Source organism: Anopheles merus, chromosome 2R (genome assembly GCF_017562075.2).
Source record: "Anopheles merus strain MAF chromosome 2R, AmerM5.1, whole genome shotgun sequence".
Classification (NCBI taxonomy): domain Eukaryota; kingdom Metazoa; phylum Arthropoda; class Insecta; order Diptera; family Culicidae; genus Anopheles; species Anopheles merus.
In genome coordinates, this window is record NC_054082.1 from 11,930,910 (window position 1) to 11,954,183 (window position 23,274).

Consider the following 23,274-nt stretch of genomic DNA (forward strand, 5'->3'; position numbering starts at 1 on the left):
TTATCGACTTCACCTGTTGTCATACGGTTAAATAATACTTATTAGAAATATGTTTCAATTTTACCCTTATGCGTTCAACATAAAAACCATTAGATCATCGCATTTCTCAACTCTCTAAACACCGCTTGATTGTTTCGATCAATTAAAACAAAACACACACTGTTGCACTTCGTTTCAAGCACGTATCTGTACAATCAATTCCGATTAACGTTTATTTATTGTATTCCGTTCCCGTTTTGTGGTTGTTTCTGTTTTTTTTGTCATTCCAGTTACTATTTTAATACCTTTTCTTAATGGCAAAAAATGGGCTCCACCGTTCTGCTGCAAGCTTTCAGCTAAGAAATTCCGATTTTTTAAATAATTTATTTGGAGTAAAAGAAATAAAGCACACAATTGGCCCGAGAGAACCCAACCACGCGGTCCAGTTGCGGCTGCATGTCCGGCGCGTTACACACCCAACCGTGCCGTGCTTACTACGTTCAAGTCGATTTATATTTCAAACAGCAAAAAGCAACTATTTCACCCTTTGCACATGGACGTATTCTGTGTGTGTGTGTTTTGTGTTGCACCGTCGGGCGTAGGGGATTTCGCAACAGTGCTGCAATTAAATCAGTGCATTTAAATCCCCAGCCAGCCTAGCTGAACTTGCTGCACATCCCGCCCAACCTAGGCGGGGGGATTAGTTGAGATGCTCGAAGTAATCCGTCACTCGTCGATTTTCCACATCGTGTATCGGTACGGGCCGTGGGTTGCATTGCAGGCGGGCCGATTTTTCACCCGGCACCACCGTAAGCTGTCGCAGCTCAACCTGGAAAGTGCAAGGGGAAAAACAAGAATAGATAAGCAACCTAAGTTAAATGTGGCTAGCGATGCCGAGTGTGTGTTTCGCTTGCTACTCACACTGTGGCCAACCTCCACGGTGGGATACTGGGGCAGCTCGATCGAACCCTTCGTCAGCACGAACGAATTGATCCACTGGCAGTCGATGTACACCGTTACGAACCCACCGTACCGGCCGCTGCAAAACGCCAGGTCGTAAATTATCAAATTTAGTAAATCATCCATAATCGCAGGGGGGGGGGGGGGGGGGGAGGGAAGGGAGTTGGTGATTTGTCTTACCTTAATGCGAGCGAATGCCAGGCACCGTCGCGCAGCGTCAGCGCACCCGATCGTACCGGCAGCATCTCCGAGAGGCCGTACTTTTCCTGCAACACTCGCAGCCCACCGTGACCGTCGGTTTCGAAATTTATCGACAAACTTGAGCCGGCCGTTAGCTTCGAGCGGATGGAAAAAATGTGTCCACTCGTTGGGCGGACGGACGCCGTTTGGCCGCCCTGTTGGCGATCGTTGTCATCACTCACGGGCTGAATCGGTGGGCCGGATGGATTGTGTGGACGGTGGAGGCCGATGGGGATGCAGGTTCAATATCCGGGTCGTTCGCCGGACGAGCAAGATAAATGAAGAGAAATAAACTATTGAATGAACAGTTTTCCAACGGGACAATCAGGGAGCAGAGTGTTGTGTCACGGTGAGGGTTAAATTTAAGCTTTCCCAGTAAAAGCTTCTGTAAATTAGCATCTTAATCTTTTATGTCCAAATCCAAACGGAAACATCGGTTGCAAAACGACCCACTTTTAATAACCCCGTAAATACGTAAATGCTCATTAGGGGTTCAGTTGATTCATGTCCTGGATGTGGGTTAAATTAGTTTGTTTTCAAGGGAACCTAATTTTAGCTTTATGGTCGTTGTAACCCTTCCCTGATAAGCATCAAAAGCATTCAACTGCGGTGTATGTGTGTGTTTGCTATCCTTTCGTCCTACTATCCCCGAATCGGGCCATACCATTGCTACCATTCCATTTGCTAGTGATCATGGTGCTTTTTATCGTGGCTGCAAGCGGTCCGAATGAAAACTTTCCACCTCTGTGGTTCGATGCCCGTATCATACGGGCGATTGGAATTGCTTTGCCATGTTTCAGAGCGGTATCGATTTTCTTCGGCTTTAGGTGAGATGTTTTATGAGTTTAAAAAAATCACACACACACACACACACACACACACACACACACACAAACAAAATGACATAAAACTGGTGGCTGGTGCTATACTGGTAGAGCAAATGCCGCACGGACGCTGTCTTGTATGCGGGTGTATTGACCACCAATCCGGTGCAGCACTTGCCGACTGAATAAATAAATCGTTGGCGGTTTTTGTGCGACGCAAACACCGGCGTATGATCAATCGGAGACGATCCGACAGAAGCAATGCGTGGTAATTGAAAAAGTAAAAACACAAATTAATCATGCATGGGTAAGCCGTGCTGTTGCTGCTGTTCAAGCTTCTCCGAACTTCTGAGAAGCTTTCGCTTGGCAACGACGTTGCAGAATTTGTTTGCCAGCAAAAGGAAAACAAAACTCTAGCACCAAACATTGCCTTCAAAAGACACCTAATAACGGAAAGTGGTGCTCGGATAGTTGCAATCGAAACTCGAAACCGATCTTCAGGAAGGTAAGCGGTGATGGATGCGTTGTTGTGCAATCCGATGGCTCCATATGGCTCCATATGCGGTGAAGCTTTAACAGATCCTCCGCAACTGATGTACTTGTACAACGTAACATTTGTATCTACTGAAGTGAGTTAAATGAGAAAATCGGGGAGAGCAAATAGCTCCACACAAAGCAATATACCGTGCAATTGCCTTTGATCGTTAATTGGTTCATTTTAACACACTCGTCTGCTCCCAGAACTACCTTTGCATTCCTTACCTTTAGGCGCAAACTCATCATGAGGGTAAAGTTTTGGTCCAGCTGATTGATTGCGTAGTTGATCCGATCCTCGACGCTTTCGTCCCAGGCCGTCCGCCAGTGGGAGGACGGTGTAACGGCCGCCAGCAAATCGATTGTACCTGTCGATATTGAAGAACGCGTTTCACTGAATGGTGAACGAGGTGGTCGTACGAGTGCGGCATCCACACACACACACACACGAAACCGATCTTTCAACACAAAATAAGGAAAAGTTTCAAGTGAGGACCACTTGAGGAAACTTTCTGTCACCGGTGGATTTTTTTTTGTCTTCTTATACGGCGCCAGAAATGTCGTTTTTTTTGCACCCGAACCCCCATCGCCTTTATGGTCCGTTTAAGGGTGGAAGCGTAATCCCGGCACAAAGTTATGGATTTCGAGCTTTTGGAAAAAAAAGAACACCACACATACACACACACTAAAAGAAGGCCGTCATCTGCAGATCGGTAATGGTTGTCCGCACTACAGCACAACAACCCGCAACATACACACGGATACGGCACGGAAACCTCCACGGTGTGCGCACGTTCGACCGATGAAGCAGCTTATGGCTGTCGTAAAACTTCACCGTTCAAGTGGGAGCGAATAAGGCGTGCGTAAGAATATCAAAACCAAAAAAAAAGGAAATGACTCATAAAAGAAATAAATGGAACATTTCGGGCGAGGGTGTGGGTGAGGGCTGCCGTTGCATGCTTTTTCCCTACCTTTTTATGCATCATCTCCCGTCCACCGCCGGACGGTGATGAAAGGTGATAAATCAAAGTGTGTAAGACATAACAAAAGGGCCAGCAGTACCGGCAGACACCAATGAAAAGGTAACGGAATTGCAAAGAAAAACACAACACAAACAGAAAAGAAAACAACGCACACCCCACAACGAAACAAACAAACAAATGTGAGAGAAAGAGAGAAAGAGAGAGAGCGAGAGGCACTCTATCCATGAGTGGGTTTATGTTGTGCCATCAAATGTATGCGCCCGGTCCTGTGGTGGCGCAGAAAACACGGCACGATTGTGTCAGCGGATATGGTTGCGATTGGAGTGTGCCATGCTTTTTTTGTTCACCCCCCAATCTCTTATTACCCACACTCCCCAAACCCTCCCCTGGGGAAGCGTTAACAGCAACAACCGCTCGCTTACCAGTGCATTCGAACGTGTTGCAGCTTCGCTGCTCGATATTGTGTCCCTCGCAGGCGTGCCACGTGCCCTCCGCTTGACTATGATGCGCTGGTTCGACAGGTGCCGCCGCCCCCGTGCCTCGCGACCACCGTCCCGTGGCGGATGGATTGAATTTCCCGCCCAGCCACCGGATCGGAATGGATTCCGATGAAATGGGTTCGCCGTCGTCGGCGACTGTCGGGTTCATTATGCGCTTTTCATTAACCACGGGCTCGGCGTGGAATGGCCGTGTCTGCTGCTGCTGCGCCTTTGCACCTTCCGCCGGTTGTTTTGATTGGAGCTTTCGGCTCAATTTGTTTCCACCTTTCCGTGCGGCGATGGAGACGCTTGGTGGCGCACCGTACGCGACTGGCTGCGTACGTTCGGTGGCAGTGGTGGTGGTGGTGGTGTTGGGGTTTTCAATTTCACTTTTAAAAACATTGCTGCGTGTGTTAGAAAATGAAGGCATTACCGTCGGTGGAACGATCTCGTCGGTCGGTGTGTTTGGCTCCGCACGGTCTGTCGGCGCCGGCGGTAAACAGTGTCGAAAGCGTTGCTGTACACCGCCACCGCACGCCACACTGCAGCTCGTGTAATCGCTCCACGCGCTCCAGCCTGTAAAGTAATACATGCACGAAATGTGTACAAAAAAAAAGAGAACAAGTATTGAGATGAGATAGAGGGAAACGCTTCCAAAAAAATAAACACATCATTGCAAACACAAGGCACACCGACAGCGACAAACAACTGGTGGTGCTTGAAAGAAGGGGCCCCAAAGGCTTGAGGTAGCGTCGAGTCGAATTACAAAGAAATCTTTCGCCTTTATTTGCATCCACTTTCACGTTCAACAGCAGCCGGTTCGTTCGTTTGTGCACACAAGAAAATGTGGGGTTTGGAAGGTAGGAACAATGACGCACTTGTAAGCGCGTGACGAATGTTAAATAACTGGAGCCCGAACCAGTGTCTGTTCGTGATTGTTTAGTTTTCTGATTTACAACCACCTTCATCTGCAACCTGGTCCGGTGCGGCAGTGGCAACCCCAAGTACGAGCAAAGCCACATTAGCTGCCAAAGCCGATGCTCATGCAAACAGTTACAAATGAATGCCAAGGGTGTGTTCGAACAAGAAGACTGTCTGTGTAGTGGAACTTTCCATTGATGCTGTGCTTGTATGAGTGATTTTAGCTTCAGGGTCATTGTACGATGGAGTTTACGCCATTTTGCGTTGCTTTAAATTATCTCGTGGCAGCGCTTTTAATTTCATAATTAATTAAATTGGTTTCTATTTGAGCTTTCGGTCTGTTCAGTTGCTAAAAACTCTAAGTTTTCCATTAAAAATTCCTTCAGTTTCAAGGTAATGCAGGGAGGTGTAGTTACGTTGGAGAGTTCCGCTGGACAGGTATCAATTAGTTTACCTCTTAAGCGGAACTGTGTAATAGAAAATGACTGGTAAAGTTCGTAAAGATATTTGGTGTTTTGTTGTGCGTCCAGCAACAAAGCTCTTTCTTTCGCGTGCAAAATGTTGAAACTTCAGTTTTCTTAATCAAATTTAACTGTATTAAAAAAACTGATTTTCTTGCCTTTCTTGGCGCGATGGTAGAAAGAGGTCGATTTTCATGTTCGATTGCGATCATTCCACTTAACTTGCGCAGGTTCATCCGTTGCACGCGAAGCTCCTTCGGGATTAACCTTTCCTACTCTCGCTATTTCGCCCGTGTTCATTTCGCCCGTGTTCATTTCGCCTATGCTATCTGTCCCTCTCTTTCTCACTTCCCCACAACGCAGCTGTCAAGTTAGAGTCTGAACCAAGTGCTGTTCATAAACAACATAAGTAATATAAGCTAATAAAATATATATTAGCTGTTCATTACAATTAGAAAGGTTTTCGTTTCAAGTGAATTTCCTTCTTTGAAAAAATACTTTAAATGATGAATTGGAGAATGGTCTCGTGGTGCTTTTGACAGCTCGAACGATTTAACAACATGCCCGTCATGGGTTCAAACCCCGAATGGACTGTTTCCCCATAGGTAGGACTGACTATCCTGCTACGGTTACAAAAAGTCACTGAAATCCAAACCCACTAGTGGTACAGGCAGGTCGTACCCGACAATGGATGTTATGCCAAAGAAGAAGAAAAAGAAAAAAATAGTGAAATAAAAGTTAATTGAATGGTACACTCTTGCAAGAGAAAAGCAAATAAAAAGATTAAGAAACTTGACACAGAACAACACAGTCTGTTGCGATTGTCTCAGAAAGTTCTCGCCATCTAATAAAAAATGGTGTATAAAACAATAAAAAATGTAAAATGTTGCTTAAACTGCTGAATAAAAATTGTAAAATAATTTCATAATAACCGTATATAACCACAGGAACCAATTCACAATGGAAGAAATTTATAAAAATCGTTCAAAACATTGACTGACCCACTTGATGCAAGAACTCTAACCGAAAAAGTACTTAAATCATCAAATATGCTCTTAAGCAAACGAAATAGAAAAACTAACAGCTCATAACAAACAATCCCATGCCGAAGCCAAAGGTTGAACGAATGAGTAACAGCTCTTTTAATTTCCCTTATGTTCCTGCTCCTTACTGCCCGCTCGTAAAACATACACCCATAGGTGTAGTGCTGCCAGCAAGCCCAAACTCCTATCTCTACTTGGCTTAACAATTTCACGTTTAATTTCCCTTTCCAGCCTTTGCACATGTTCCGAGCATAGTGGTGCTCTCCCATCAAGCAATCGGAGCTGAACATCATTATGTGCTCGAGAACAAGAGCCACGCAAGGCCAGCACTCGTGACCTGGACGGGGGGATGGTAAAAGATGGCAACATGAATGGTTTTCGATAATCAAGCTTCATGCGTCATTCACACCCCACTTCACATTGTTCTAACGGCACTCCGTGCCAACCGTGCTTGCAACCTCCCCATTGAGCCTCCTCGCCCACTTTTGCAACACAGCCTCTGGGAAGCCATCGCTGATCTAAGCCATTGCAAAGAGCTAAGGGATAATTTTCCACTCACCCAGCGTTTGCCAAAGGGCATCCTCGAGTCGTTCGTCCCACCGCAGCAGCCCGACGTACGGGTCGACTCGCAGCAGCTTATCGGTCCGCCCGCCGCCGCCGCCGCCGCCGACCAACCGTCCAAATACGACCAGCGTAACAGGCAGTATCTCGCTCAGCGTGCGGCTAATCTGACCCTCGCGTTGAAAATCCGGCCCGTTCGTTGCCGGCGGCCCGGGCTGTGCAGTTTCCCTTTCGTCTGCTTGTTGCGATGGAGAGTCGCCCGTGCCGTGCTGCAAATTGACACGTTCACCAGCGGACAAGGGTTTTTGGTCGCCGGCGTTGTCGTCGGTGAAGGCTCGAGCGATGTAAGGAGTGGTCGTGGTGATGGTGATTCGATCGATTGGTTCGTCAGTGTCGATCGGTGGCGCTGGTTCCGCAAAGTGCTCCGCTTCCGCAACAGCTGATGCCTGCGTACGTTTGGGCAACCGTTGATGCGTCAGCGGTCGCCGGTTTGTGCAGTTCGCGTTCATGGTAGGCCAGATGCCGGATGCTGCACTGCGCCGTGCGAAAGCAACCGAGGCGGGCGATGATGTGTCTGGTTCTCGCTGCGTTGTGTTTGGTACGGAAGACTCGGAGCCAGCGCTACCTTGGATGGGCGGCACATCACGATGCGTATACTCTACGCTACCGTTGCTATGGAGGGATAGTAAGAGACAGAAGAGAATGGGAAAGAAATATTTGAAATAAAAAGAAGATCTAGTTGTAGAAGAAACTTCATTAGGAACCGTTTACCGGGGCAAACGAAAGCTTGTTTAATGCTGATTAAGCCAGCACGGCCTATCGGTTCGATTAACTCGTTCGCTGTGGCAACCACCACAGAGGGAAGAATTTTCCTAATCTAATAATCTCTTTATGAACCTGTTCCCGTTTCCCATTATTCGAATTACAGGGGTTTCCAGAGGGTTCTCATAGTTGTCGGACACTTCCTTGGCTCTTTCTTAAGGGAAGTGAACTTCAGATTGTGGAAATTGGCCTCTATGGCTCCCTATTTGGACAGGCTTGTTGGAAATTCCTATTGGATTTGTCCAACAAGCGTGGTATCGAGTCCAATTCTCATTACATCAAGTTCATTTCACGCAAGAAACGAGTCAATAAAGTGTCCCACAGCTATAAGAACTCCTGGAAACCCCTGCATCATAATTCATTGGAGGATTATCTTGGATTGAAGGAGAGAGCGGAGCAAGATGATAATTTCCCTTGGTGGATTATTTCCACCAGCTTTAGGCAAGCTGCATGGACCATTAACGTTTTGTTGCACAATTTATATTGCATCAAGCTACTGCATTGCAAGCTTGTTCCGGTTCAACAACAAGCACTTCAGTGGAAGAGTTTTGATTCGTTTTGATATTTGTGGGGTTTTCTTCACTTCCTGGAATCGCTGGCAAGTACAACATTCAAACGAGCACAGCGCCATACCATTTCGTAGAAAAGAGTACATCAAGAAACCCTTTTCGAATGAAATTTTTCAAACCCATACTATACCCTGCTGGAACCAAACACACACACACACACACACACACACACAAACATTCCAGCCTGCTCTGCACGAACGAATCCACAAATATGCCACACGAGTGGTTTGATTGGAGCAATCGTTTTCCACTCAATGCCACACCGGTACCGGCTAGGCAAACGCACATCGAATGCATCGTTTGCATTTACAGTTGCAAGGAAAGCAAATATATTGCCCCTGCCTCTCTGTCCCACACACTTTCCCCCATCATCATCGAGTGGGTTTCAATTTAATCCTTCTGGTTTGCGCTTTCGCCACTACTCTACCCTGCTTCATTCCACCGTTTGCCGATGTTTGTGGTTCGTTTTTCGATTTTGTACGAGTTGAGTTTCTACACTAATCAATCTACTTGCTGTTGTGGGTTATTTGTATTTGATTGTACAGGAAGAGAGAAAGAGAGAAACGAATAAAAACCTGTCTGTATCGGTCGATTGCGTTTACTGGTTAAATTTTCGGGTTGTTTGCATTTGCCAACCTCGGGATGGGCAGTGATGCTTTCCCTTCATTCTTCGCCGAATATGTTTGTGTGCTTACGCTAAGCTACCAATCCAATAATGAGACTCTTTGATGTTGGTTGATGGTAATTTCCACATTGAAATGCTCACTCATTATGTAGCAAAAAAAAAGTAATAACATAAAAAATCTCGACTCAACACACAATTACCATTTCGGAGCCCATCGGAAATGGAGAAGCCCAGTCCCTTGCGGCACTGGGCGTCGTGTTAATGACGTGTTCCCGTACCAACCCTCCACTCTTAAGGGGGCAATGAAGCAATCATTTTCAAAAGGAGACACATGTATTGCTGATTGTAATCACGCTTGTAAGCTCACACCAATTTACAATGTCACGCCGCTCTAATGTGTGTGTGCGCGGGCGCGCGCCTTTCTTCTCCCTTTCGCAGCAAAGCGGGAATCGTACATTGACTTCATTTTTGGACTGTAGCAAAAAGAAGAAGGAAGAAAAAAACACACTTCCAACAGACCCAGAATGAAAGCTTTTCTCCACCTCATCTCCGCCATTATAGCGTGAGCGGCGCTGCTGAAGCGGCGAAGCGAAAACGCTTGACGCTAGACACGTGGCGCTGCGTCGGGCACTGGGGCTGTTAACCGTTGGCAAAATTCAATTATCGTTCCATTCTTCGACGCTTCGGGGGGAGTTACGGTGGTGGTCGTGGACGGATGGTGGCAGTAGGTTGGTTGGTGGTTCTGCTGGTGCGCGCGCCACCTGCAGGCGCGGTTCCATTTCGCAGGCGGTACCAGCGCCAAGCGCTCCTTTGTGCTCGGTGTGACTGTCTGTGTCCTGTGCTGTTGGGTGGGCTGGGTTTTAGCGAGGATGAGCAAACGCAATTGAAACTCACCGGGCCGGAACCAGCATCCTAAACGCTCGTGCCAGAACTATACGACCGTAGGATCTAAACTATGGTCACCACATGGCCCTGCGCTAGACGACAACGCAAACACTCACTACCACCGCACCCAGCCAGAATGAATGGGTGGCAAACATCCAGCCAGCGGATGCCCCCTCGACAAGCCCGCAGTGTGCCGCGTCGCATAGCATGCGGCTGGGGTGGGTGAAATAAACCGGGGCGACGCAGCAGAGCGGTTTCGATTCCACGGTACGTTTGGTTTGAAATTTATCTAGCCGAAAATCTAGTTAAATGTTTCGGGAATTAATTGAATATCAATTGTGTCGGTGATTTATTGTTCTAGTTGTGTGTGCCACTCGAGTAGTGCCACCCACTGGTGGACATTGCGAACGCGTCGATGGGGACTCTTTGTGCGGTTAGTGTTTAGGTTAGTGTCATTTAGTTGGGAGGAACTGTATTAAACTGGTAAAAGGTCAATCAGTTTTTTTTGTTGAACATGTTAAATTATATTTTAGCTTTTACTCAAAGCAACTAATTGCCTAAAAAACACAAAATATTTTATTTATAAAAAAATAAATAATGCGAGGTTGAGTAGGAAAGATACAAATGCTCTTTCCGTTCTCACCACGAAGACCATGGAGAACCGGAAAGAAAAGCATCGCAAACCCATCGTTAGCATAGGCTTTCACTCCCTCTACCTGCTGTATGTTCAGGCACGTTACACAAACAGTGCAATGCGCAATTAATGATTACTCACAGCCACAAAGGTACATTAAGCCATCCTGCACGATGAAACACTGAATCAGCCGCTTTTCAAAAACAGCATGAATGCATCACACGTGTGCATGTGTATGTAATAAATGAAACATTACCCAGCCAGCAAAAGTTACGTTCGGGCTGCTGACACTTGAAAAATAATCAACGAGGTCTGTTCCATAGCTCAAGGTTGGGATTCTCTCTCTCACACTCTCTTCCCACTCTACTACCAGCAAGCTGCAGGCTGGGTCATTTGCACAGCTTTTGTGCGGTGTAAGAGTAAGCGTATGAGTCGGGGGGAGAAGAAAAAAACCCAAAACGAAATTTTGGTTTTCTCAGCTTGATTCAGATTCAATTGCAATGTTTGTGCTCGGGTGTGGTTTCGGGATTTGTTTTTTTTTTGTTCTTCATTTTCTTCTCCCATTACTGCACCATTGTATACGACATTAACCACGCAAAAGGCAGCTCAAACACTCGTGGCAATGATAAATTGCATGATCCCTTTGCATGTCGCCCTCGGGGACGGTGCACCGCAATGCGAAAACAAAAACAGACAGAATTCAAAAATTGGCAAATCATTGCAAACACTTGTACTGGTGCAATCTGCTTCGATACTTTACCTTGTTTATTTTTCCCAGATCACAAATGAGGAGTACAGAGCGATGCAAAAGTTTACGCAAAAGAACCAACGGGTGGCACAGTGACAGAATTTGTAGTAAAAACACGGCAACTCTCCTGCTGGAGAGTGCATTTTCCCCAAGGAGCGGTGATTCCTTACCTTACCTGCGAGTTATCTTCCGACTGCGTCTCTCGTTGTTAATGCTATGGAAGGTAGGTATTGCAGAGCGTGAAATTGCTTTCAATAAAATTATTTCTTTTTCCAAGTCTGAGGTCCAGTGGAAAGCGGGCGGGCAAAGCAAAGAACAATCTTTGCACATAAAGTTACGTTCTCTTTGGGGTGGCCATTCTCCCAGTGCCAGTGCTGTGCTAAGACAACCACAAAATGGTAAAATGGGTGAACATACCATGCGGATGAAATTACGAAACGGTTTGTTGTTGTGTCAACCGCTGTCGGCTGCCCAACTGTTCCTTTTGCAATGCTTATGGTAATGAAATTGCATCACCATTTCGAGTGCTCGGCTTCTGTATGCATTCCCGAGGGGGCGGTTCTTGCTTAAGTGTCGTGATTGTGATTCAGTGTTTTATTTCAATTTAAGAATGGGCTGTCTTTTATGGGGTACTATACAAATTGCAGTCTACAATAGCTTGAGTCTTGAAATGGATCAAATCTTAAATAGAATACCACACGATGAACTATCCCATTGTGCTATGAATAAACTAATCAATACCACATCGTCAAGGTCCATGACTGTCTGAGACACTTCATAGGTTATACAGCTTTAGCAAGCATTCAATATGCCAATAAGAATGACTTTTCATTTCTTTACTTACAGCTTACCTCGATTAGGTCGAGCAATATCAATAAGGGCAATTTATTATTATAATTTAATGGTGTTGGAAACTGTTGTAAGGTTCCAACGAGTGTCAGATGAGGCGATGTTTTTTTGTTGGGAAAAAACACAGTAAAAGAGCTAATTTAGCGGGAAAGGCCCTTCTTTTGGGACAATTACACTCGCGAGTAACAGCTGTAGAATCCGTTAAAATAAAAACAAATTTTTTGGCTCACACTAATTTACCCAAAAAAAAAAAAAAAAACAATCGGTTCAGTTAATTTTCTTGTCAGTTTCTAACAATGGGGCCCTTCACGATTCTAGTCAGTTTTTTGTATGGAGTTTTACAGTTGGATGCTGAAATCATGAAAACACACATAAAACTAGCCTACCATTTTCAGTCTAGATTATTCTAGGCTCAAAGCTAGAATTAGATTCGAGTACCTGCTCGAAAAATGGCAAAACGAGGTGGTGTTTACATTTATCCCAAGGTGCATTAAAGAGATATGGTTATGGAATCCAGAATCAAAGTGTATGTAGCCCAGGTGGTATCATGGCATGTTATTTATAACCAAATTTTAACATCAATTTTTGACAGAATGGATGAAAACATTTGCTCAAACAGGCTTTCTGGAGGATTGACGAATACACAAAACACTTATAAAATCTTCATTCAGAAACAGAAGCGATAAAAATCGGCCTTCTAAATACATTAACCTTGGGACAAACCCACCTGTATATTATACCCACTTAGATAGCTGCTCGAAAACTGCTATACAATGCAAACAGCTGACAGGCTGAAATTTCAGCCTACGAGCTTAAAACGGAAAGGGCCCCAATATGGTATTTCTATCACAAAAACATTCTGATATTACGTACTACACTGCTCTCTCAAGGATGATTGATCGTTTCATAAGTAGTTTTGAATTAGATACACCATTTATTGACTGTTTCTCAGATATGTTTGAATAAGTCTTGTAATTATAGAACGAGCAGTTGCCATTAAATAGTAACATCGATTTAAAACGCTATGAAAACAGCCAAACCAGGCATGCCTAACACTAGAAATTCCTTGTACTGGTTAAATCTGATAAGAAAAATCCCTTCCAAAGGCCACTGTTTCTAAATACAAGAGAGTCTTTGCAATTTTGGAACATTATCCCTTTCAATAAACTAATATCCAGTTTAATTTATCTAATTTAACCAACGCATTAAGCTGCCAATCGCTCTCATAACTCGACATTGAATTGTTCCTTTGAAGAATCAAAATCAATAAGCAATAATGATCTCATCCATCCTTGCAACTCCTCGAGCAACAAGAAAAAAAGCCACCATCATTAACGTCGTATAACATTATTGGCCGCCTAACAGCAACAGGAGGAAATCATTTGTTCGCTCCAATCAACCACTCCGCTACGGCCAATCAGGGAAAACTACCCTCATCTAGCAAAACGATTCCGATTCCAGCACACAAAATGGCTCCCATAGCTTCACTACAATACAGCCACAAGGTGAAGCAGCAAAGCGATAGGAAAAAAGCACACAAACGACACGATGGAAGGAATTATTTTTCCGTTTTTTTCCCCCTTCTTACACTCCCATTTTACCCGTCGCCTCCAACGCACCCTAAAACCCGAACTGTAACTGTAACCCCTACAGCTGCTTACCTCCAGAGGATGAAATAGTGCTGCCAGCTGTTCAGCTGCAACTGTTTGAAAAGTTCATTTCCTTTGTAGACGGTGGCGGGCTCGAGTCGTACGATAAAATCTGCGCCCGCCGCCTTTGCGCCGCCCTGCTCCATCCGTGCTTGCGGTTTCCAGCGTGGCTGGTGATGGTATTGCTGCTGCTGCTGCTGCTGATGCGGACGGTGGTGCGACGCGTCCGCCATCGGCACGCCTTCCGTCCCGTTGCCGAGTGCGACCGCGCGCAGGTCATTTCCGTAACCGGCGAACGCTTTGAATATCACATCACTTTGCGTCACCAGTTCGGACAGTTTTAGTGCACTCTTTCCGCCGCCGAACGACGACGCTGGCTGCACGTTGCCAGCGCACGGATCCGTACGTAGGATGGCGTACTCGTGTACGTGCAGCTCGCCCCGGCTGCAGCCGATCGGCCGGGCAAGGCAGGTTACTAAAAGGATCGCCACCGTAAGCAGCCACCGGCAGCCATCGCGGTTGCCGGCTGGCCACAAACGTTCTCTCGCCGGAGTTCTTAAGCCTGCCCGCCGTACCCGCCGTCCCTCCGGTCGGTTTGAATCACTTTCCACGATTAACGCCATAATGCTCCCCAGCCACGCCGGGAGCGAAACACGCGACAACGATCGCCAATCCATTTGCACCTTAGCTTTCGTTCGTTCGTGCGCTTTCAATTTAGCGCTCCACACACCGCAGCCGTACAACTGCCAAACCCATCCTGCAACGGTGCAATGTACCGAGGCGAATTCTTCTGCGGTTACTTCTTAACACTGATGTACCCGTGGCTCGGTGGGGCAGCAAGCGGACGCACTGTACAGCATCAAAGGAAGGTGCAGACAAAAAATACAAAATTGCAATAAATTTCACTTATCCTTGCACACCGTACCCGCGGTACCATCAACTTCATAACCGGAATCAGACACAACACCAAACCTGCCTTTTCTGTCCTTCTTAATCTCCTCCCCCTCCTCCGCATGGACGCATCGTGGGACGCAGTTGAGTTTTTCGTACTTGCTTGTGTTCTTTTTTTTGTTAGGCTAAGCTTTTACGATACTTCCGCCACATCATCGTCTTGATAAATCACACAACTACCCAGGCACACAAACACACACACACACAGCAAGCTCGCAAGCATCCAAGGTCCCGAAATTGTTTCGCATCTTCATCTGCACAGTTTCAGGCACGGCTTTTTTCCACCACAGTTTGTGCGAGTGTTTGCCGGTACGTTCTTCTGGCACTTGTCTTCTGACAGCAGAATGGTAGAATTTACGTTTTTTTTCTTCGGTTTCTCTTGGTTGCGTCGAAGGGGGGGGAACACTCATGCCGTAGCTTTCTTGCTGCAGGAATTTACGACGAGATACAACGGAAAAGAGGAAAATCTTTGCCATCCAGCGAAGGGGCAATACAAAAAGTTTTATTTCTGGCTTTTACCTCCTTTTGTTGCTGGTGGTGGTGGTGGTTTTTCGGGGGTGCGAATGCTGCAGCTGAGCGGTTAACAAAATGCCAACGTTTGAGCAAAGCGCCACTCCACTTGAATATACACGCGTTTGGGTAGAAGGGAGGTAGAAGTGTTTATTCGTTTTACGGCATATTTTTTATTTTCATAAAATTTATATAAAAAATAGTAAATTTAATAAATAAATTAAGATTTAAGGATACAATATTTTAAATAAAAAAGAAAAATCCTTTATAAAACTATAAGAAAACACTCGCTTCTCAAAGTCCTAATTTCAATCACACTGAAAAGAACTTATGATTCAGCATGAATGAAAGAGTTGATTTTTTGAGATCATATAAAATTTCTCTTGGATCAAATACACACTTTTCCGTTGATTGGCAGATGTTTCTTTCCTTCAAATCTAAAAAAACCAAAATTCTTGCCTTGGCTCATACATTGTCCTACAGCGCCTTACAGGACGACAAGGGACACACATTACTCTTCATCAGCACATAATTTGGAGGAAAGATTAATGTACCGCCAGGCGGAGAGACAAAAAAACGGACTTTAATTTACGACTTAAAGGGATAATACGTTAACTCATCCGACTTATTCTGAGAAACGAACAATGGGATAGCGTAAATTTATGAAACCCGGCAAACAAAAGCCCCGCTCGGTAACGCAAGGTATTAGGACGTGCACGTGCCGCAATTCTTGGTAACTAGCAATATCAAGCGGGAAACGCCAAGAAGGTTGTTACGCAGAATAAGAAAGCCACTCTGGCCAAGCCTTGTCCGGTTCATCAGCCCTTACTGCAAGATCAAAGCCATCCAACGATGGTCGATACGGTTCATTCGGCTAAACGATCTAACTATCCGCAGGGGACGTAACGGCCCCAAAACACGAGGGTCCAGTTAGTGTTCCAGTTAAATGATGGCTTTGATAAACGAAACGATGAAAGCGCCTTATCGGGGTGAAAGTGTTTTTTTTCTCTCTACATATCGCTCCCCCCAAAAACCCCCGTATGAATATTTTATACACTCAATGCGACGGCAGGTAATCGCACAAAGAGAGTACCGTCCGCCTTCCACTACCCACCCGGGAGGCGCAAGTTCCGGCGAATGGGTCCCAAAACCCAATGGATGAACACTGAACAGTAGCAAACAGGCTCATATCTGAGGTTCGCTTATCCCATCATCGACGCAACCGTAGACGCCGACAGTGTGGAAAGGCTCGGTGTGTGTTTGTTTGTGGCGCCACACATCGCTTACACCGAACGGTGCGAGTGACACCGTGGGGTGGGAGCCAAGCTTTGGTCATAAATATTGCATAGCACCCGGCGCGAACCCCTTTCCCCTTTGGCGTTAAAGCTAAAGAGGTGGCTAAACAGCACGACAAACGCCAAAAACGCAGAACCACTCTCGTGTCCGCAGTGATACGTAATCTCCTAGTTGGTGTGAACCGGGCAGGGAATAAAAGGTGGCACACAGTGGGCTGGGTATGGGATGTCTGTGTGTGTGTGTGTTTTTTTTCTTCTTCGGGTTCACATCCGACAGTCAACCTAATCGACTAAAATAAGCTCTGGGAAGGTGGGCAACATGGTAGCGGTCCAGCAACCAGCAACAGGAAATACATAGTGTGTGGCGCATCCTTTCGCATCCGAGCAACGGGGCGAAGAAGCGTTCTGGGTACGTGCATGACACTAACGCCGGGTGACATACACGGTGCGGATAATAAATTATCTCGTATGATAGGTAAGGGTGTTTTCCAGAATCGGAAAACACTGATACTCCCTCGGGAGGCATTCGAAGACGTGGCAAACGGGGAGGGGAAAAGGGGCGTGAAACACATACCAGATTGAAAGTCACGTGTGGGAATAAAGAAGCTCAAGCGTAAACAATGGCTTCTCTTTAGCGAGCTTTGCTCTCATTTTGTTCAACGTTTTTGGCCTTTTTTAACAGCTGATTCATATACCAAAGTTTGAAATTCGAAAACACGAAATTACACGTTTTAATCTTTCTCATCTGTGTACAAGATTTAATGTAATTTTGGAAATTGTAAAAAATAATTCCAGTACCATAGTACCATAGAACTCATGATAGAATTTGCAAAACATTTCCCATCCATCATTAAATTGTCTCGCCCAATTACGTGGCCGTAACAGTCCCAACAGCAGCATCAAGCTAAATCAAACCCCATTCACTCGATGCACTTTTGTCCCGGTGTCCCAGTGTCGTGTGGAAATTAATTAACAGCATTCCTTTCACACGTTCCTCATCGCGCGGACCTTCTGTAGCTAGTTTGTGCTATCGCGGATGGGTCTCAAGCAGATAACCAAGGCCTTGCAATCCACAAGCGCCTACGGTGGTATGCATATTCTGAGAGCAGCTCAGCAGCAGACGACAAAAGCACAAACTGTTTAATATACACCCAGCGAATGTGGGGAAAGTGTGCCACAAATGAGTGGCAAGCTGGCCGACAGAAACGAATGAAAGAGAAGACTCATCATTCTTGCATTTTTATTATACATTACTCATTACTGTTTGAGGTTACACACTAGTATGTGTGGATGTTTGCGAGCGCGTATCATTAAAGCAGAGCATTGAAAAATCCGCAAATGTGTGAAGATAAGCGGTGTATGAGCGACCCGCGGAAGCGACCATTTGACTGCACAGGGGGAGGAATGTTTATCGCCCTGCCTCTTAGCTTGCTGCTGCATGTGTGTGTGTGTGTGCGCGACAGTTGCTATCATGTGTTCGCAGTATGCTTGCTGGCGGGAAATGAAATGCAGACTCGTCGTCTCGGTTGGTTGGTGGATGGCGTCAGCTCGCTGGCCGAGATGGCCGTGAGCATTAGCAAATGCTAGCGACAATCCGAGCTACACAACGAATTACGAGCGCCGCTGAATGCTGCCTGAATAATCATGCCATGAGATCGTGGTACATCATAACGTCCTCCGTAAAGGATGGGGGAAAAGGGGATTTGCAGATTCATTGCTGTGATGGTGTTTTACTAGCATTTTTAAAACTTGATGATGATACTTCATTAAATTAGCCACCTCCTAAGCATTATGGCGGATGAGAAATGTACTTTGATGTTTAGCGCTTTCATGCGCACACAACGTTTTGTTTTTAGAGTGGGTTTGTGTTTGTTTTAAATTTCTCGACAAAGCAAACGAAACTATAAAAAAGACACATTAAAGACTGCACTGTATCTTGGTTGGTTATTTCGTGACAAACGGCAAAGGTTCTCTCCGTACACGGACAGAGACGTGTACACCAACAACTTTTCTTTAAGCAAAGTCCAACTTTTATTCTCCTGTTACGGTTACTGTTGTTCCATTCCATGCAACGGTATACATTAATATCTGACAGATCGGTGTGACCAAAGTTTTGGTCCTGCGTTGCCCTCACCCGGCTGCCCCCTCTTTTGACCCATACTAAAGGCGAACCAACCTGACAAGAAAACAGTCTTTCTACACCAAAAAAAGGAAGCAAGAAATACGAAAAGAGCGTTGGCAATGGTACGCTCTTTTGGCTTTTCTGGTTTCTTGAAATGATGTTTAAAATTTAAAAGCTCTGGCTCTCAATTCAACTGCACTTTACCTTTGCACTTTCGATCGTCAGCTTTAAGCGATTCCACCTGGTGCAGTTGTACGTCAATTTCAAATTGTATTACTGAATGTCATGCCCGAAAAACTTCAAGCACAAATTACGCATTTAGTGCATTTGCCTTATTCAACTATTTGAATTATTTTCCCTTCCACGTGATCCCTGCATTAACCCATTGTAGGGCGAAAAAAGTTGGTGCTAGGAATAGTAAGTAAGGGGTTAAAATAAACCTCACCCCCCGAGGAAGCGTTAACAAGGGTGCTTCATAATTTCATTCAACCGAATTCAACAACTCCGAAGGGAAGCTGAACTTTATGCGTAAAAATTATTCCATTCCATCATCCGGGAACCGCCCGTCCAAAAAACCCGTCCATCCCCTCTAAGTCTCTAAGAGAATCGACATCGACAAATAAGGGGAGGTAAACAGTGCTAATCGCCGTACCGCTGTCCACATCCCACCTTCCCGAACTGTTGACTAATTCCACTGTCCACTGTTGAGATTTTGCTATTTGAAGAGTCGTAGTGCAGGCCGTAGCTGGGAAGAGGAAATTTATTTTGTGAGTTAAGCACAAAAGTTTCATCAACAATCCTTCCCCGGCGCCCGGTTGCGTGTTCCTACGCTACGCTGGACGCTCAACGCTAGATTTGAGCGCAGAATCAAAACCTACACTTTAATGGTTTCCAACAATACCTTCCCTGTTCCTCTCGAGAGTCTACGTCGGGACATGATCCCGTTGGATGGAATAGGTATTTGAGTTTAAAGTTTCCCTCCAACGCTTAATGAGAAGCAAATTCAATTTACATTTCGTACATTGACCAGCCACCCGATTGGCGACGTGTCGTCCAGTTTCCTTCTGCAGGTTTCGTGCTCCCGCACAGCGGACATTATTGTCGCTGCAAATGGCTAAGACGGTGGCACACCGTAAGTCATTTCATGCGGCAAGAATGATTTTTTTGCTTTCCCTCTTGCTGATTGCAACACTTTCTAGCGCTTGTTAAATTGTCCTTTTCTATCCAGACGGCAGTAGAAGGGAGTCTCAACGACCACTGGCGAACTGCCAGGCGCCTTAACGCCGAGGCGCCCCCCATTCGTGAGCTCCCTCCGGAAATGACGGGAATTGTTGCCAACTGGCCTCTCCTTTTTGGCCACTTTCTTAGCATTCTGACATCGCACCACCGTGGCCGTGATTCTGTGGTTGTGCTGTCTTACTCAGCGAGTTTCACAATTTCCATTGCAAATGAGGCCTTCCCGAGGCGATGGAAACCACACGATGGCACGCTGCGTCCGGTCCGGCTTAGGGACGAATCGGCGAGGAATGGAGTGTTCGCACTCCTGCTAACTGTGCCAATTCGTTCGATGAGCGGCCAGAAGATGAAAAATGGAAGAAATTGTATAGGAAATTGGTACAGTAGGAGGCTCAGGGCAAAAAAGCACTATATTGTAGTAGCAAAAACAGCGGCAAGAGTTAAAGGCCCAACATCTTCATCGCGTTTTGTGTCGATGACAGGGAACAGGGATTGATAGCGGCGTCGCGATGGAATGAGAGGGCCTGCGTAGGAGCACAAACAATAATTAAGCCCAACCATTTCCTGTGCGCCCTGCAGGGATTTTCGCGGAGGGTTCTACACACACACCCACAAAGGCAAGAACGGGGGAAAAGGTCTGAAACACGCAATGAACCAAAGAGCCGGGGCTTCGCCCTCATTCCTATTACCGGTCCCAATGCGGGTTTGTTGGTACAGCAATCTTTTCTCTTTTTTATATGTTGCTGTTTTCGCTCTTTCCACGCGCTCGACGGCTTTCCAACCCATCCCACCCAGCTTGCAGCACAGTTTAGGGTCAGCTAAGTGTACCTGATTATGGAAGAAAAAAGGCTTCCGTTTCCGTTTGACATTGCCTTCGTTAAGCTAACAAGCTGATTGAACTTTTCTAATCAGATTCCGCGGACAGGGCTTCGGCACGGAGAAATCCTTTTTTTGTCGACCTTGTGTCGGTAGCGCCTGAATGTATACTAGCGCCTGATTGTATCCCAGCGCCAGAATGTATGCAATCAAAAGGTTCTTTCCACTTCCACTAAACCACTTCAACAGTGCTTTACTAAATCTTTTCATTACGCTTTTTTGATAGTGACTCCATCGCTCCCAGTGGGAGATTGTCGCTTTAGTAAGCAAACTGTGCCATAAACCGTCTTCCAGTAGCATTACATACAAACATCCGCGTATGGCTTCGGAATGAAATATTGCTTCCGGCATTGGCTGTTACTCTTGCTGTTACACCGATACGCGTGGCAGGGTTTTTGGTGGGTGGGTTGGAGCGTGGCAGGGCTTACATCAAAGCACTTTCAGCTACAGACACAAACAGCAAGCGCGCGTGTATTCATAAGCTTCCAATTTTCTTCTCGCGCAGTACACAACAACGTACACGCGGTACACACACATCCGTATATCCCGCTGCAGGGATGGGATAGAAGGGAACGGGAGCAGAGCCGGGAAAATCATACCCAAAACATAAGGAAGCAATGTATGGCGGGAATGGGAAGTTTTTCCAATTACTCGTAGGTGTCAGAAAGTCGTGATGCTGCTTAGTGTACGGCTTTGACATTGGCGTCAAATCGAACTGACGAATCAACGCGCAGCGGGTGAGGCGTCGAAGTAAAACATGTCGACGAGGAAGCGAATAACGGAAATAATCATCAAATTTTGGACGGCTGGTACGTGTCGAAATGGAACATATTTCACGTAGGTACAAGCAAGAACACTGGGCGACGTTGAAACATTTCTTGTCCAAACCATCCTGTTCCAGTGCCACGATATCTCACAAAAGGTTGGGCTTTTTTGTCAACTGTCAACCTGTGGGGTGTAATATTTTACAAAACTTAAACACGAACACACACATATACAGTCATAAAAGAAGACCCTAGTAGGAGATGGCAGGTAAAGGGAAGTTGTCACCAAGTACACATCACGCTCATGCTAGAAATTGAAACACAATCCTTAAATCCAAACCACATCACACACACCGGTGGTGGGGAAAGCACGAACGTTAGGCTCGTTTAACACACTCACACACACACACAGTTCTTTCAATCACGCCAACTCCAAAACTTCCGAAAGCATCCGTACGAAAGCGTACTTTGGTGAACTGTGCCCTTATCTCTTCCTTCCCCTCCCGCTCAGTGGCTTGCCTTTGTACGTTTCACTTTCTTGGTTACGCGCGCGTTAAGCTACTACTTAAACACATGGAACGGATTTTGGTGGCCCCAGCACAGCGAAACGTTTCCGACGGTGCGCTCTAGTGTACTGTGGGTCGGCACACTTCGTAGCTGACTCTATATAGGACAGAAACGGTTCGGGGCCGACAGACAGCCGGTCCGGTATCTCGATTTCGAAAACTGTGAGAGAAACTCATGAGCGCAGCATCCAGCCTTTGGTGAGAAGCTACAGCGTGAGACGATGTTTGGATCTCACGATCGTTCTCGACTCTCAATTCACCCTCGCTCTCTCGCTCACTTCGGCACCAGCTCGCTTCGGGCAAGCGAAGGATAAACAAAGGCACCGAATCACGTGCTCTTTTAGTGGCTCGTTATCAATAGCTTCGCTGCCGTTGTCTGCCTATCTTCTCCCACTACCTACCCCCCAATACTTGTCGCTTGTAAGTTTTGTTAGATAGCTTTGACTGGTTGCATAGCGACGACCATGGTCAAGGATGATTCGCTGGCGAAAAGTCGGTCAGAGATACGTGTCCGTTTGTGTCCGTTAATGTGTTGTTCCGTTTCAAGGTTCGTCTGTCCATGTTGCGAATAGTCGCTTCGTCTCGTGGACGGCTCTACCCCGCTGGCCATATCAAAAGTGTCGACTGCTCGGACCTAGCGTCTGGTTGTTGTAATCTTGCGAATTGTAACTCACGGTAAATGTGTGCTCGCTGTTCCATACGGGATTGGTAGCGAAACGAACGCTTACCCGAGAGCATTCATCAGCAGCCACCATCATCCTCCGTTTTGCCAAATGTCCCGTTGCGCTTTGGAGTTTTGGATGTTCCACGAAAACCTACGACAAGGCCCACCGAAAGGGCTATGAATACAAATGAAGGTACTGGTAGCTTGCTGGGCAGCACAGGCAGCTTTGGCACCATAATGGATAATATCTAGTTGTCTGGAAACCACGAAGCGGCTGAACTGATTGGTGGAATTTGCTTTTTTGCGGTTTTTTTCGCGAGAAATTTCGGACAAAGGGGATTTTTTTTACACAGCGCGATGCATTCGGAATGATAAAGCAGCAAGTGTACCGTATCGTGAGAATGGTTTATGGTTGTAAAAGGCTTTCGATCCGTTTTTGGCCACTGTAGGGCGAATGCAAGTAGCGCGACAAAATGGGAGAACTTGCAACTGAAGCACTGCAAACTTGCTGAAGCACCAGGCGT

At 46.0% G+C, this 23,274-nt stretch overlaps 1 protein-coding gene across 3 annotated transcripts; it reads right to left on the reverse strand.

Annotated features, from left to right (window-relative positions):
- Positions 1-162: 162 nt before the first annotated feature.
- Positions 163-22,015, reverse strand: LOC121588201. Of its 3 annotated transcripts, none has more exons than XM_041905890.1 (8): positions 21,875-22,015; positions 13,779-14,615; positions 6,984-7,657; positions 3,943-4,575; positions 2,766-2,905; positions 1,120-1,364; positions 901-1,018; positions 163-808 (listed from the first exon to the last, which is right to left on the reverse strand). In XM_041905890.1, the coding sequence occupies exons 2-8, from the start codon at positions 14,441-14,443 to the stop codon at positions 680-682; spliced, it is 2,604 nt and encodes an 867-aa protein (XP_041761824.1). In that variant the 5' UTR covers positions 14,444-14,615; positions 21,875-22,015; the 3' UTR covers positions 163-679. The 3 variants fall into 3 exon arrangements, with proteins under 3 accessions (XP_041761824.1, XP_041761823.1, XP_041761825.1); XM_041905889.1 differs by lacking the exon at positions 21,875-22,015 and adding an exon at positions 15,237-15,328; XM_041905891.1 differs by lacking the exons at positions 3,943-4,575; positions 21,875-22,015 and adding an exon at positions 15,237-15,330.
- Between the last annotated feature and the right edge of the window lie 1,259 nt (positions 22,016-23,274).

Bases quoted from the DNA above. Each gene is read 5' to 3' on its own strand.
- LOC121588201 (XM_041905890.1), bottom strand. From the start codon at position 14,443: ATGGATTGGCGATCGTTGTCGCGTGTTTCGCTCCCGGCGTGGCTGGGG. The intron at 1,365-2,765 runs GTAAGGAATGCA...CCACCGATTCAG, and splicing joins TGATGAGTTTGCGCCTAAAG to CCCGTGAGTGATGACAACGA. The intron at 1,019-1,119 runs GTAAGACAAATC...GGCGTTTTGCAG, and splicing joins TGGCATTCGCTCGCATTAAG to CGGCCGGTACGGTGGGTTCG.